Source organism: Pantherophis guttatus, chromosome 3 (genome assembly GCF_059756535.1).
Source record: "Pantherophis guttatus breed Tessera chromosome 3, ASM5975653v1, whole genome shotgun sequence".
Lineage (NCBI taxonomy): Eukaryota > Metazoa > Chordata > Lepidosauria > Squamata > Colubridae > Pantherophis > Pantherophis guttatus.
This window is the reverse complement of record NC_142065.1, coordinates 51,783,519-51,799,933: the sequence shown is the minus strand read 5'-3', so window position 1 is coordinate 51,799,933 and position 16,415 is coordinate 51,783,519. Positions and strand designations below refer to the sequence as shown.

At 36.2% G+C, this 16,415-nt stretch overlaps 2 protein-coding genes across 3 annotated transcripts in view; one reads left to right on the top strand and one right to left on the bottom strand.

Moving 5' to 3' along the window:
• Nucleotides 1-16,415, top strand: part of LOC117663984 (uncharacterized) — a 63,448-nt gene that overhangs the window by 22,180 nt on the left and 24,853 nt on the right. The gene's annotated exons all lie outside the window — the stretch shown is intronic.
• Nucleotides 1-16,415, bottom strand: part of BAK1 (BCL2 antagonist/killer 1) — a 32,283-nt gene that overhangs the window by 13,975 nt on the left and 1,893 nt on the right. For both annotated transcript variants that reach the window (XM_034414662.3, XM_034414663.3), the window contains exon 2: nt 6,055-6,168. In XM_034414662.3, the coding sequence (XP_034270553.1) occupies nt 6,055-6,136 (82 nt within the window). In that variant the 5' untranslated portion in view covers nt 6,137-6,168. The remainder of the gene's footprint in view (nt 1-6,054; nt 6,169-16,415) is intronic.

The window sequence follows — 16,415 nt, the reverse complement described above, 5'->3', positions numbered from 1 at the left end:
TGTTCTTTAGTTTCCGGTTAGACATGAGTTTTTTTAAACCAACCAATTTGCAATCTTATGAAATATTCTGTGTCCCCTCACCAAACCTTCTTCTCTCCTTTCCCCTCCAACAAGACCGCACTATTACCAACAGCCATTGGGGGGGGAAAAATCACCAATGTTCTTTACAAAAACGTTATTTCCTTTTGCTAAGATTTTTGATATTTTTTAAATAAATCTCCTTAGTAGGATTTGTATTATGAAAGGCAAAATAAAACTAGTATCGTCAATAAGAAATTATACCCATGAAAGCTGTAATGCAGTTAATATTTTTTGTACTATGTCAGTGAACCTCTTGCTGTCTTTCCAAGCTATTGACCTTTCCAAGCTATTTGCAGCCCTCCTCCAACTAATTGCATATTTATACAGTATCTATATTATAGCATGAAGATTGGAAGTATATGGGAAAGTCTTTCATCTTTCACTTAAAGAAGCCACTTAAATTATTTTCAAGAGCTGAACTTTCATTGGAAGGCTAATTAAGGTGAGGTACAATGGAGGGTCCTGATATGGCTGAAAAATCAGAAGAAATCAGTGCCTTGCACCAGATCAGCATAGGTTGGGAAAGGAGAACAGCCGCAGAAAGAAAAAGTAAGTAATTGACTCATATTTTCATTGAAGCATTGCAAAATCACCCACAAGTTACAAGCAAACAATTAAAAGAAATCTTTTCCCTCTGCAACCTAGCTAACTAAGAACACAGTCTCTATTTCTACCATTTCTTAGCAAAGTACTGTAAATGAATCCTGAAAAGGATAGGAAAATAAGCAAAAGAGCATTTTTTGAAAATTATTCCTTTTTTAGTCTGCTTAAAAGAAAACTTTCAGGACATTTAAAATGTAAAGTGAACTGTCTCTAAAAAAACAGCTATAAAATTGCATTTGGGTCAGGTATTATTAGACATGTTAACATAACTTCTGTTACCAAAAAATCAGGCAGCCTATTATTGTCCACACTATTTTCCATTGCCTTAAGACCCTTCACCCGCAACCCAAAGAGAAACCTGACAGCGTAGATTTTGTTACTTAATCTGCCTGAAAAGCTAAACATTTCATCCTCCTCATCCTCCTTTGGTGACATCATTCTACCAGCATCATGTCACCAGCAGCCGTAAAAAACACAAAAAATATGCATCTCTCTACTCATCTTTAAAGGATACTATTCCAGGACAGAAAAAGATGTAACTTTCAGAAAAAGAAAAAAAACACAGCTCCATGCAATTTTGAACCACACTATGTTTATGGCATTATATAATGATCTTTTTCAACATGCTTTTAAATAGGCTTTTAAGTTTGGATGTTAATAGCCCATTCTTCTTGTCTCATAGGGCCATTTAAAATTGTTCTACTGTAATTCACTAACAAATTCAAATAAAACTGGTTGTTTCCTCCTTGCTAGTCCTCTTGCATTAATCTCCTTGAACTATAAATTGTTGCCTCATAGGCAATCAGCAATGAATAATAAGTGGAGTGATAAATAAGTATCTCACATGCAGGAAGTCAATGAGTTAGCTCATACAGCAGGATTTAAAGAAAGAGATGGTTATTGTAGCACAAACGGGAAAGAAATGTGCTTGCTGGAATATAATAAAATGATTCCTAATTTGTACAAAAACCCCAGAATTAATTCTCTACTTTTGTAAAGTATCTCACATTGCTAATAAAACTTTTGTATATTTACATTTTATAATTAGTCATTTGTTTTTTCCCCCCTGTAAAACTTAAAAAGGATAAAAATAATAATTGAAGTAGACCAAATTATGTAACATTAGCTAAAAATCCTGGTCATGCAGTATATTTTGCTCCATATCATATAATTAAGTCTGCTTTGGAACAAGCCTATGTAAGTTAAATAGGCTAGATATTCATTCATTCAAGTTGTTGAAACACAGTTAAATATTCAAAATTTTCAAAATAAAAAAGGGCATATTCATATGCATATTCTTAATTTTGATCTCAAAGCTCCAATATCTCAACAATGATTTTAACTCTGCACTAATTCTGTGTATTTACTTTTTAAAAATTCAGTAAATAAGCCAATGTGATCCCAAAGTCACTGAAAACACCACTATCATTCATAGATTAGGAATTATTCATAATCATACATTGGGCAGGTGTGTTCTTTTGTATAGTGAGTTCTACAGGGATATTTGCGGCCAGATTATTACCTCCTTTTCATCTATATTTCAGGGGTACCCTGATCATTTTTATTTGCAATATCTGTTGGATATCTAGGATAAATCTCTCTAAAGTAGTAAAATTTTGCTCCGTCATGTGTAAGCTTCACTTCCAAATGTCTATTGAGATTCTCAGTCATCCAGATCATGGTTGTCTCAAAGATGCTTTTTCAAAAGGCAACTGGACTTTATTTTTCCTTGAAGACATTTTGCTTTTGAAAGAACTTTTGAAAAAGCACCTTCAGGACAACCATGACCTGGATGACTGACATTCTCTGTAGACATTTGGGAGCGAAGCTTACACATAATGGAGCAAAATTATGGAAATGTAAGGAAAAACAAAACTTGAAAAAGCACCTTTGGGACTTCACTCACAAATCGTTGCTAGTCATTGATGTTAGGGGATTGCTTGTTTTGCCAAACATTTTTTAATGGTCAATGACTAAAATAAAATTTCTTTGGATGCAAATGAAGCTGTAGCAATGAAAACATACTCTATGCATTAATGCATACAAAATGATACTGCAGAACTCTTATCTCAAGACTATGCAGTGGTATAAGAGCCAAGTACCCTAGTAACTAACATTTTATCTCAGATAATCTATATAGCAGGTATCCACTTAAGATTATTATCCCCATATGGTTGAGGCTAATATTAAGCACTTTATCTATAGTTTTTTAAAAATTCAAGGGTTTTAAGACATTTGCATTGAGAACATAGCAAATTTTTTCCTGTTAAATCTGCGCACAAGATATATACACACACCTCTCCTGCGCGAGCTGCACTGGCTCCCGGTGGTCTTCCAGGTGCGCTTCAAGGTTTTGGTTACCACCTTTAGAGCGCTCCATGGCTTAGGGCCTGGTTATTTATGGGACCGCCTGCTGCCGCAAACAGCCTCCCACCGGCCGGTACGCTCTCACAGAGAGGGACTCCTCTGGGTGCCATCAGCCAAACAATGTCGGCTGGCGGCCCCCAGGGGGAGAGCCTTCTCTGTGGGGACACCTACTATCTGGAACGAGCTCTCTCAGAGATACGGAGGATCCCGGATCTACGCACCTTCCGCCGCGCTCTCAAGACCTTTTTATTTCACCAGGCTGGTCTGGCCTAACCTCTGCCATTCTCTTTTTAATGTAAATTTTAATGTAATTTTTAATTTGTTCTTAACCTGGGGTTTTAAATTTGTCTTGGGCTAAATTGATTTAATTAGATTTTACTTCTGCTCTTAAATTTTTGTATTCTATGTGTTTTATCTTGTGCCTGTTCACTGCCCTTCGGGAGTAGGGCGGTATATAAATTAAATAAAATGAAAAAGAAATATATGGATGGGAAAGTTGAACCAAATAGCCTATAAACTGCCACAAAATTGAAGAAGCTGCCTATAGGTGAGATGAATGCAAATGCCAGTCCTAAGTGGTTTAGTGTATTAATGAATATATTATAGCAGCATACTAAATTTTCTTCTAAAACAGAAATCTGTAAAATTATAATCCAAATTATAATTATAATTATAGTCCAAGATTATAATCTTGGACTTGATTCCAAACAATATACTGTCCCATGTGCTATTTGTATGTTAGTGACAAAGCTATGCTTAAATTTAATATTTGCACAGTCTTAGGCAACTGCATCCCTGGGATAGGAAATAAGAACCTGCAACAAGTTTATCTCTAATGAGATGTTAACACACTCCAAGAAAATATTTGACAATTATTTTGGGAAACAACTTGAGGCGTCTGCAGAGTCTAACCCAGCAGAACCCCTGGCCCCAATCTAAAAGTTTTCATACCCTGGTAATTCACAAATAAGACCAAAAGTCCCCTATGCTCAGAAAATAAATTTACCTGCTGTGACATATTTTAAGATGGAGCTTACACATTGATCAATTTTTTCTAATGACTATTGCACATATGGGTGGATGACGCTGAAATATGACTGCCAAGCTGAAGGAATTATTCAAAATTGTAGCTGAGCTTCCAACAGTCTACTACACAATGCACACACTCCAATAATAATTTTGAAACCCTCTCCTTGGAAGCAGACTTGTCAAATGAGTAAATTACACCAGATACTTATTCATTTCTCCTTCATATCAGAATACAGAAAAAGGATTTTTTTTTTCTGGGAAAGAAAGAGGTGCCAATAAATTCTTGGGCGCAGTCATAAAATACTGCACATAGATTATGCCTACCATGACATCAACAACTCCACATTATCAAGAGCTGATGCAGATGTCATTTTATGGTTCCCATATATCAAATGCTGGTAACTGAATGAAACCTCAGTGGATTTTTTCCCCCTTATAGCTGCTTATCATGTCCAGCAAAAATTGTTCTAAAGTGACAGCCACCAATAAAACACAAAGAATTATTTCAACCTGATGATTACTCATATAGTACTCCCCTTTATCTCCTTGATACAAAAGCAATACTGATTATATATATGGTTAGTCACTTTGCAATGGCTTGATTATATACTTGGGTGCCCTCCAAATAATAGGGATGTTTATTATCGGTCACCTGGTGGGCAGAAGATATGGACGAGACTTTTCTGAGACCAAGGCATCTGAGACAGTGATAATGGGGGATGGGGGGGGATATCAATTATGCTGATATGTGCTGTCAATCCAACTCTATCAGGAGCCAGAGATGGAACAAATTCTTGGCGTCCGTTGCTGGCAACTTTATTTGTCGGAGTAGGAAAAAAGAAGCAAAAAGAGAGAGAAAAGTGTTTTCTCCACTTAAGCAAAAGGTTTGGATCAGGGGTGAAATGTAAAATTTGTTACTACTGGTTCTGTGGGCGTGGTTTGGAACGTAATGTGACTGGGTGGGCGTGGCTAACATTTTTTAAAAAAAACTTTTCAAAGCATTTTTTTCTAATGCTTTGAAAAGCCTCTGCTGATCAGGCAACTCAGCTGGGATCGTCAGAGAGGCTTTTTAAAAAATACCTCTCTGCCAATCAGGCAACTCAGCTGGGATCACCAGAGACTTTTCAAAGGATTTGTTTTACCACCTCTTCGGCCAAGAGGTTGCAGAAAAAAATGCTTTGAAAAGCCTCTGATGATCCCAGCTGAGCTGCGCGATCATCAGAAGCTTTTTTTTTACTTTTAAAAGCATTTTTTCATCGGAAGAGGTTGTAGAAAAAATGCTTTTAAAAGTAAAAAAAAAAAAAGCCTCTGATGATCGTGCGGCTCAGCTGGGCATGGGGGGGGAGTTGCAGGGATTTTCTCTGAACCACCCACCGCCATCACTACCGGATCAGGTGATCCGGTCCGAACCGGGAGCATTTCATCCCTGGTTTGGATGTAGGTTTTTTGAATTTGAGAATTAAATAATAGGAAAAGCAGTTACTGCACACTTATTAATTCAAAGAAAGAAAGACAGAAAGTCCTAACATGCCTGCTCAAAATCTGAATACAAAAGTACTAAACAAGCTTGCTCCAAATTAGAACCCCCCTAAATCCAGGGGCATTATCAATATTAGGTATTAATTAGGTATTATGTTCGGGATGGGGCACACTGGGAAGCAGGAGGTGAGGATTGTAATTCTTAGTATACTCAGAGATAATTTACTTCAAGAAGTGAAGGGTTGCTCCCCTTCCTATATGTTAATCCACCTTCTGTTTAAATCCTGGTGCTTCTGATTTGGCCTCGGGAGGCGTGTTTGATGTACCCTATGCCATGATCCATTTGTTCTTCTGATCTGAGTTGATCTTGCTACATAAATTCCTACAAAAAGCATTAAAATGTGGTAGAGCTATGTTCTTAGCAAAAGCCATTGCTACTGTCAAGCTTAAGAAGCTTGCCAACGGTTATTCATCACTAGAGGCAACCATGTTTACCTGATGTCGTTTCCTGAGATGATCTGCGCCTTTCTCCTGTTCTTCTCCTGTCTGCTGGGTTGCTGCCATTCCATGAGGCCATGTTGGTATGTGCTTTGGTAGAACCGAATTAATCTGAAAAAGACAGACAAAATAGTCCTTATAACTGTTCCAGGATCACAAGCCCAACTCTCGCTTTCATCACTCAAAACGTCTGCCTCACTTTCTTAGAAAAGCAATGCCCCCCCCACCATCATTCCTTCCCTCCAAACATTGATCCTTAACTTCCTTAACTTAATTTTTGACATTATCATTCCAGTTGTTCTCATAGATATACAACAAAACAGTTCCTGAAAAGCAGACTGGAAATGAGAGCTGCTTAAAAAAACTTGCAATGGTTTGAATTGATTTATTTATTTAGAAATTTTATATTTCTTTTTTTTTTATAGAAACTTTATTGAGGTTTTTTACAAAACAAAAAGAATAAAAAGGAAAAAAAAAAGGAAAAAGGAAAAACAAACATTCAAACAGAAACATAAAACATAAAACACATAAGTATGATAACATTTTCAATTAGTATCGGATGTGCAGTGTTTTAACTATTTACATAAATAGTACTTGGTGACATTTCAACTCACTTTTAACCAATATTTAACACACCTTTAGATCTTTCTTTCATTTTGTCAGAAATTTTATATTTCTGTCTACTCGCACATGGCAATTCAAGGCAGTTTACAAGGATATAAAAACACCATATAAAAGAAAAAATAATAATAAAATAATAATTGCTGAGACAGCGTTAGACGTCTATAATCAAATAACATATACCTATATATGCAATACCCATACTTTCAATTCTGAGATTGGCAAAATCTCAATTCTGAGATTGACATAAATATGTCTATATCTGATGAAGTTGCACAGCAATGAGAAATATTTATAAATAAAACTTAAGTATAATATCTTATCAAGTTTCAATTGTTCTCTGTATATGCCAAATTGTTCCTTGTCTTTTTTATATTTTGCTTTGATCTGTAAGTATGGCCACCAGTCAATTTTTATTCCTTGTTTTATTAGATTCTGTTCTGACTTTAAATTTCTGAGTTCATCTAATAGGTCCGAATATCTTACTATTTTATTTAAGACCAATACGTTGGGATAGATTATGGCCTCCATTGTTGATATCCAAACTGGAACTTTCATATAATGATTTTTCTTTATAATATTCCAAATATTGATCAAAGCATTTCACACTAGATGTCTCTGGAAGTATGTATGTGTCTTAATTTTCCCTTCCCAAAAGAACGCATGCCATCCCAATTGGAGGTCATGGCCTTCCAATATTAATATTCTCTTGTTTCTTACTTGAACCCAATCTTTTAACCAAGTTATTGCAACTGCCTGATAATATAATTCCCAATCGGGTAGGCCGAATACTCCTTTGGTTCTGGAGTCCTGCAGAAGTTTATGTTTTATTAGGGCTTTTCCCCCCAGCCAAATAAATTTACCTATTATTCTATTTAGATGTTAAAAAAACGGTTTCCCTAGTCTAATTGGTATCGATTGAAACAGATATAACAATTTAGGTAATACATTCATCTTTATTACGGCTTTCTACCTATTAAGGATAACTGTAATTTGGCCCAGATATCTAAATCTTTTTGTATTTGTTGTGTTAGTTTGTCATAATTGTCTTCTTTTATTGTAGAACATTTTGCCGTAAGCCAAATTCCTAAATATTTCACCTTTTTATCAATTTGAATCCCCAATTTCCTTTCCAATTCTTCCTGTTGTCTTTTTGTACAGTTCTTCATTAACATTTTGGTTTTTTCCTTATTTATTTTAAGCCCCACTACTTTACCAAATTCTTCAACTTCATTTATCAAGATGGTTCCAGTCTCCAAAGGATCTTCCATGATAAAAACTAGATCTGCGAATGCTTGGACCTTGTATTCCTCCTGTTTGACTTTCAAACCCTTTATTGCTTGATCGTTAACAATTGTCTCTTGTATTTCTCCTATTCTATCATCTAATTTTCTTATGGCGCCTTTAACTTCGTCCATGTCATTTTTCAATTCCTCATGATTCTTTCCAATCGATTCTTGAGTCTTCAGAAGTACCTCCTGAATCATATTCAGAGTTGTCTGCCCACTTTGTAGATTCATTGGGGTTCCTGCTTTCTCACCTCCCAACATATCTCCTATCAGTTTTTGTCCTGCTGGAGAGGCAGTCATTTGTGTAACTTTCTTTGCAATTCCATGCAGAATGGTTTTTGTAAAATTAGGGTGTTCAGGTCTGATAAACTCAATAATTCCAGATATTGAGGAAGCCTTTTATGTATCTCTTTGAGTGCTCCAATTATGCTTGGTGTAAAACAATAGATTTCTTTTCCTATAAGTGTTTATTATTAAATTAAACATAGTGCAATTCTTGGCTTTCTTGGCCTCTAAAGAATAGATGAGCCATGGTCCCAATTCTGATACCTGCTTTCTCCCAACTCCAGCTTAAATTAGAGATGTTTATATCTGAGATGGCATGAAGCCACTCATTTTTAGCCTTTCTTTCAGCAACTCCAGACTGCTTTTTAAAAGTAATGGCCATTTTGATCTTTTATGAGAAATTTGGGAGTGATTTGCTTATGTGCCCAAACCAATGTAGATCTACTCAAAGTAATATGCAGCTGAAGTAAATGCTGATATGACTAAGCAGAGAATCTGGTGCTGCTGTGAAGGGCTGGCTGACAGTCTGGTAAACAGCTACTATTGAAAGAGGAGGGAAAGAAAATGATATTCTGGAAGAGTATGATAAACTCACCATTCAGTGGGTATACAACGCAATGGTTGGCTGGGTGCCCTGCTTATTTATTTCTGATTAATGCAGCCCAACAATTCTAAACCCCTTCACAATCCCATAAATCTGCCCTGGAAAAAAACCCACTTTACTATCTAATGAGACTCAAGGCCCAATTTCTGACTCTTTCAGTTGAATACAGATGTTGTTAATTGCTTTGGAGTGCCCCTTCTCTTGCTTATGTAAGGAATTATGAGGTTTAGATTTATCAGCTTCCGTATCTTCCTGAGTCTACTTCTGTTTTCACTATTGTTTGTCATATGCAATGATTTCCAAGAATCACCTTAGTCATAATTTTGATAAAGAAAGGGTTTCACGAAAGAAGGAAGTTGTTGCTCTTTGTGTGCAACTACTGTAGGAGTTGGAAAGACTGAAGAGGCAAAGGTCTGTTTTATAGTTAGCACTAAGGACCTGTATGACTTGGACAAACTGATAAGCAGTTGCTTATTCCTGGCTTTGCTTACTGATGCATCTATTTACTTGGGACTGGTTCTGGTTCCTCTTTCATTTCTTCTGCAAAAGAAAACCACTAGCATTGTGCTGAATTAACTCTTTTCTAGTTGGAAGGAAAGAGAAGAGAAGAGGAGTAAGGTGGATGAACAAAGGCAACATGTGCATCCTTGGGAGACTTGAAAGAACAAGTTAGGGATAAATTGTCATGGAGAGCATCTACATCTGTATCTATGTGGTGCCGAGGATTCAAAATGATGATACATCAATCAGTTGACGGAGGCCCTGAACTTGCTTGTACATTGATTTATTTTACATTTCTAACATGCATGATGAAAATATTTTAAAACCCTTTTCTATTTTAAACAGAGACTGAACCAAAAGAAAGTTAGAAAAAATACAATCCCAGACAAACTAAGAAACAGAAAAAATAAAAACATTCCTTATAAATAATCTATATATATAAAAGCGAAAACCACTCACACATTAATCATGAAATCTCCAGAACTGTAAAGCCTACAAACTTGAAATTTGCCACGTATGTTCCTCTTGGCTTCTAGGTGCTCACTAAGAAAGGATTTTTCAAAATGACCATCAGAGCATTAGTATTTCCCATATTATTATAACACGCTCTGATGCTAATTAGCTAGACGTTCTACTCCCCTCCCCCACTTGAAAATAACTCTGGAGAGAATGGGATAGTATAGGACAGGCTTCTGTGGGGCAAGCCTTATGGAGAGAAGGAGCTAGAAAGCCTGAGAGAGAGAAGGGGATAGGATAGGAGATGTTTCTGTGGGGCAAGGCTGAGGGAGAGAAGGGGAGAGGAGAGGATCTATGGGGCCAGCCTGAGGGAGAGAAGGGGAGAGGAGAGGCCTCTCTCTCATTAATAAATAATACTCATTAATTTTCACTCTTAAGTATCAGTTTATCGAGCTGTAGCGGAGCATGGGTATTCAGCTAGTAATAAATATACTGCTATCTTATATATTACAAAATATATCTATCATAATAACAACGTCTTCTGATTAGTAAAATATACTGCCTTTTTCAAACTAGATAGATCATGTATTTGACAAACACTGCTTAACATTTTAAGTATCATTTTTCCAATTTCTCAATATGATTCTTCTAGCTCCTCCATTTGCTATACCTACAATTCCTGATGTACAGATTCCAACATTTTGGTAAATAGTTCAACCTCATATTAACATCCTTAACGTTTAGAGAGTTTCCTATAAATTTGCTTATACATATTAACACACTATTCCAAAGAGATATCAATTTACCCAATGATTATATCATATGGGTTGGTGAATCCTCAAACATTTTATACTGCACTTCCAAAATAGAAAATCTGATGTCCATCTTTTAAAATATACTCTTTGGAGAGTCCAATACACTTTAAATACATTTTAATGATCTGTACGTACCATTTTAGCAATCAATTTATTGATGGAAGAATTTGATACTTGGAGGCATGGAAGATTTTAACATGTCCTGTGTGGATTGCTTAATACAATGTTAAGTCCCGAGGGATCCTTTACAGTAAAAGACAGGGTGATGTTAAGGTGCTTTGTGCTGCATAATCACCTAAATAGTCTTGTGGTTGCTATAATGTCATCTGGTTGTTGGGATGGTGGATCTAGCTTTTAGATGAGATCCAGAGAGTCTCCCCATCCTTGCCTTCTCCATAGACATGTGAATATGATAAAATATCAATGCCTCTGTAGGAGTAGGGAAAATGCAATGATTCATTTCCTTCTAATAGGCCTTATTGTTAAAGGAGGTGGTAGTCTTCAAATTATTGAGATAATGTGATCCTCTAACATGATAAATCATATATGGTTGTATGGGAACTCCCCTCCCCATAAATAAAAGGCATTATTTCATTGGGCTTCTGTTTGGCAAGAAATATACTACATACAGTTTTCTAAGGAGATTCTCAGTCATCCAGGTCATGGTTGTCCCAAAGGTGCTTTTTCAAACTTTCCTTGTTCTTCCTCAAGGAAAAACAGTAATAGAATGGTACAATTTTATAGAGGAAAATAAAGGAAAACACTGACTCTCACTAACAGGTTTGTTTCTGCAGACATTTCAAAAACAACAGCTACATTATAACACTAATACATTCACAGAGATGCTGGGGCCATGTACTTAGTTTTAAGACATCCGGTGGATTGCCAATATGTGGCAATAGTTTGCTACATGATCAACAAATATCAAGTATTATTACAGTATGCAGAAATGAGAGACTGGTTCATCTCAATGAGGTCAATCCATTTCCATCCACAAATGCATTAGTTTTCAATAAAATCAAATTACAAAAACCTTACCAACTTTTTTTTTAACAGAACAGATGTAAATGCCTAAATGTAAACATTTTCTAAACCAAATAAACATGACAGTATACAAATATTCCTTTCAGATTTTCGCGCTATAATTTAAGGATCTTGACACACAGAAGCCTTGCACCTCTACTAAGAAATGTAAGCAGGTGGACAACTGATTTGTAAGCTTAGTACCACTCATGATCCAAGCCTGAATCCCATGCCTGAAGCATATTGCAGGCCCTTCTTTAAGTTGCTTGGGACTCTGGTCAACAACTACAGTTTGAGAACCTCTGTGTAAAGAAATAACTAATTTCTGCAATGGGATCTTAATTTCTAAGTAAATAAGGGTTTAGTCTTAAGACAGAACATTTTCTTTCCCTTACTTGAATTTCTGAGTCCTTGAAATGTCATAATAATCGGTATTTTTTTCAGAATAATTCACAGATGGATAAAAGGGAAAAGACACATCATCTTCTATGAGGGCACTCAGTAAATTACTGACAGTAATGAAATAATCTGCTGAGCCTATTTTATATTTATATGAAGGAATTCTTTGCCACACATACAAAAGAATAGGAAACACCATGAGAATTAGCCCACTTAGTTTATTATGTCTAGCACTGAATGTATGTGTGTGTGTGTGTATAAAAACATTTTTTCAAATGTTATTCCTATTTCATTATTTATTTGGTGAAAAGATGTCACTGCATGTTGGCAACTAATTTTGTACAATGATACAATTGTACAAAATCACCATGGAGACTACAATGAGCCCTCCATACATCACTGAAATGAAAAACTAAAGCCATTAATAATGGCAACTGATAAATTACCACTGCATCAAGTTATGTCAGTGAGATCAATGTTGCCAAGGAATTTCACAGAATTCTAAATCTTTAAGTTTCCTGAAAGGTTTTATTCAAAATAATATTGGGTTGCACTAGGAAGGTAATTTGTGTAGCATGATTTACCACATTATGCCAGGGCTGAGTATGCCCATTTTTCCTCTACTGACTGTTTATTTGATAATTCATTTACAGATACATAATTCACTTGGCTGTTCCTTTTTTTCTTTATTTGCACAGAGTTCCTATTGGGGGAAAAACTGTCAATCCTGTATAATATAGCTTGTTGACTGAAGGCAATGGCAAGTGAATGTAATATAAAATGTATTATTTAGGTCACAGTCCTTGCCCATTCAACAATTCTAGTTAATGGAAGCCCTGATGTTCAGCCTCTTGGTCTTATGTAAAGATTTTTTCCCATACTCTGGTTATTTTTCCCCCTAACCAATATTGTTTTTTTTCCCCCCAAGACTGAATTAATGCTAGAACTTGAAGACAGAGTTATGTTGGAGAGGCACAAATCAAAGATACAATTTGTGCCTAGTCTACCACCCATATGGCAAACTAAATGAACACTATATTTGAAATTATTGCTGCTTTTAAAAAAATCTTAAGATTTTAAAGGAAAAAAATAATATAATCAGTATATGCTTTGATACTGTTTGGACACAAATATAATAACCCTAATGTGTTTATTCAGAAGAATATTTCAATACTTCAGATGACATAAGAACACTATCTAGTCCAGCATTCTAATTAACATAGTGGCCAATTAGTTTCCAATTGGGAAAATTGCAATTCTTGTCTAGAGTGTGGTATCTTTCTTTATTGGTTCCCAGCATTTAAGGCATGGTGCTGATGACTGTGGCCACAACAGGTTTTCTTTGAATATCAAAGACCTACTCCATAGACGAGGTACTGTAACAGAGAAGGCATACTTATATCAGAATGGGACAACTTGCCACAGCCAACTCACCACAGCCAACTTGCTGCAGAACAATTCACGGCGGGACAATTAGACAATTCAAATTAATTATTTAAAATAAATAAAAAAATATTTTAATTTTTGTCATTCAAATTTCATTTTGTCCCTCCTTTTGCATCCTTTATTTAATTATTCTATTCCACCATTTCTTTGATATTAGTATAACTCTTGTTCCACAGTGACTTGGTTGCGGCAAGTTGGTATGGCGAGTTGGCCGTGGTGAGTTGGCTGTAGTGAATTGTCATAGACCCTGTTTACAAGACCTCATCTGAGAACATTGATTAATGGATGGGACATAAAATATGTCTGCTCTATCAGACTTTGAGAGATAGACAGAAATGAGGGGAGAGAAGTGATCCCACAGACCACCTCTCTTCCTTCATTTAATGATAAACAGCCATCAAAATTCCTACCCACTAATAAGTCTAATCCTCTATGAACCTGCACAGCGCAGTCCTCTTTTAAAACCATCCGAATTGGCTATTGTTACCACCAGACTCTTTGCCAACTTTTCTTGCCAGAGAGGCTCAGACATACCCAGTTTATAGTTGCTCATTTTTGGACATAGAATTTACCCTTGCTAGAGAGATAAATAAGATCTTCTCCAATTTCTAATTAAAGTTATAATTTGCAAGAGGAAGACAACAAAATGGCATAAAGGTAACATTGGTTCCAAGTGTTGTCTATTCTCTAGAACAGGAAAATTAGCTAAAAGCTGTTCTAAGTTTAATATCGTTTTGTGTTTTCAAGCTGATCCCTTTTCTCTGGCAATGAAGGGAAGAGCTGGATTAAGAACCACAAAAATGATTTGGGAAAAGTGCTTTAGGGATCATGGGAACACCACACCTCTCTCCTATTCAAAAGCCAGCATACGTTTCTTCAGGGTTTCCCCCCATTCAAATAAAAGCAACTCGGAAAGGAATATCATCTTCAGGATTGTGTGGAAGCTTGAAAAATGTTGGTCAGCTTTAGTGAAGCACCTATAATACTCAGAACTGTTTCCAATAAAAAGAATTCCCAAGCATATTATGGTACCTTATTCTTTTCTTCCTTCAATTCCCTGGTATTGCTCCCATATTCCATTGTAATGCAACAAAAGACAAGCTTTCAATCACCTCTTTTTGTTTCACTGGTTTCTCTTGCAGTCATTTTCTTCCCTTTCCCCTTTAATTTTCCTGGTACAGTTTTAGACGGGAGAGCAATCTGTCCTGCTGTTAGAGAACTAGGTTCAACAATAACCACAACTGTCAAGCACAGAAGAAATGATGCATCACCAAGTCTATAAAGACAATTAGCAAATTAATACAGGAAGTTCCTTGACTTACAACCACAATGGAACCCAAAAGTTCTGTTGTTAAGTGAGACATTTGTTAAAGTGAGTTTTGTCCCATTTTACAACTTTTCTTGCCACAGTTGTTAAGTGAATCACTGCAGTTGATAAGTTAGTAACCTGGATATTCAGTGAATCTGGCTTCCCCATTGACTTTGCTTGTCAGAAGGTTGCAAAATGTGATCACATGACCCTGGGACACAGCATAAATATGAACCAGTTGCCAAGCATCCAAATTTTGATCACATGATCATGGGGATGCCGCAAAGGTTGTAACTATGTAAAACGGTCGTAAGGCACATTTTTCAGTGCCATTATGACTTTGAACGGTCACTAAATGAACTGTTGTAAGTCGAGGACTACCTGTATAATAACAAAAAAAATAAAATAAAAAATAACCGAAGTACCTCAGTGGTTCCTCCAGGCAACCAACCGGCAACTCCAGGCAATAAATGTTCCTCACATGCAGTTGCCAACCTTCGCTTATTTTTACAGCTCTCAATAGTTACGGGCAGTGATAACCTCAGTGCACATAATACAAGACTCCTCTTGCTTTCTTAGAGTAAACAATCCATTGGGCCTGCCCCACACAAAAAAATTTAGAGTCTTCCGTGTTAACACTCCTCTCACCTTTTATCACAGTAAATCATTTACCACGCATCCTAGCCTTGGTTTGCCTGTAGCAAGGTTACAGAGAACATAAGCTTGACTTAAAACTGAGCCAGATTCTTAAGAAGCCCTATTTGAACTTGATTGTATCAAACATAACGGCTGTTTTGTTAAACAAATTATTCCAGTTGTTACTGGCCCAAATGCCACCATGTGCTTGGGAAATGTGTTTCTAAACAACTTAATACCTTCGTTTAACCATGGCTAATTAAATAAACACAGCTGACTGAGTTTATATATCCCATTATTTTTATCACGTGGTTTAATTTTGGCTTAGCGTGTTTTGTGAACTCAACAGATTCTCTCAAATCGTGAAATATACAGGAGCTAAACAGTGTATTAAACAGGCAAGTCATTTTGTTAATTCATTCAACTGGCATCTAAATTGGGGGGGGAGGGAATTCTATTTGTTTGTTTATTCTCTTTCACAGTAAATAGCAAAACTAGGCTAGGATTGGTTCTTACTTTGATATAAGGCCATCAAGGAATATCAAGGCACGAAAGTGGTCTTGGAAGCCCCCTGCAAAAAATCTCAGAAGGTACTAAGGGCAAACCACTTCCCTACTGCTGTTAATAAAACCACACTGATAACAAAGCACCAAGAATGAATCTCAATTGGACTCTACCCCTGGGGAAAAAAGCAATGCATGGAGTATTTATACTACTTCATTTTTGTCACTTTGCAGCTCTTTGTTGCTTTTGTATATTGTATATTGTTGCTTATTTACAGGGAAAACAACTGTGAAAGTAATTCCTTGGGGTTTTTTTCTCCTTTATTCTGCCTTCCTGTTCCTCAGCTATCCCCAAATTAAATCGGCAATTGAAAATGAAGAGTTGTGTCTGATAGATTGAACTGATAACTTTTTTTTGGATAATTATGAAAGTGAAAGTCAAATATATCTGGGCTATACAAATTAGGGTAG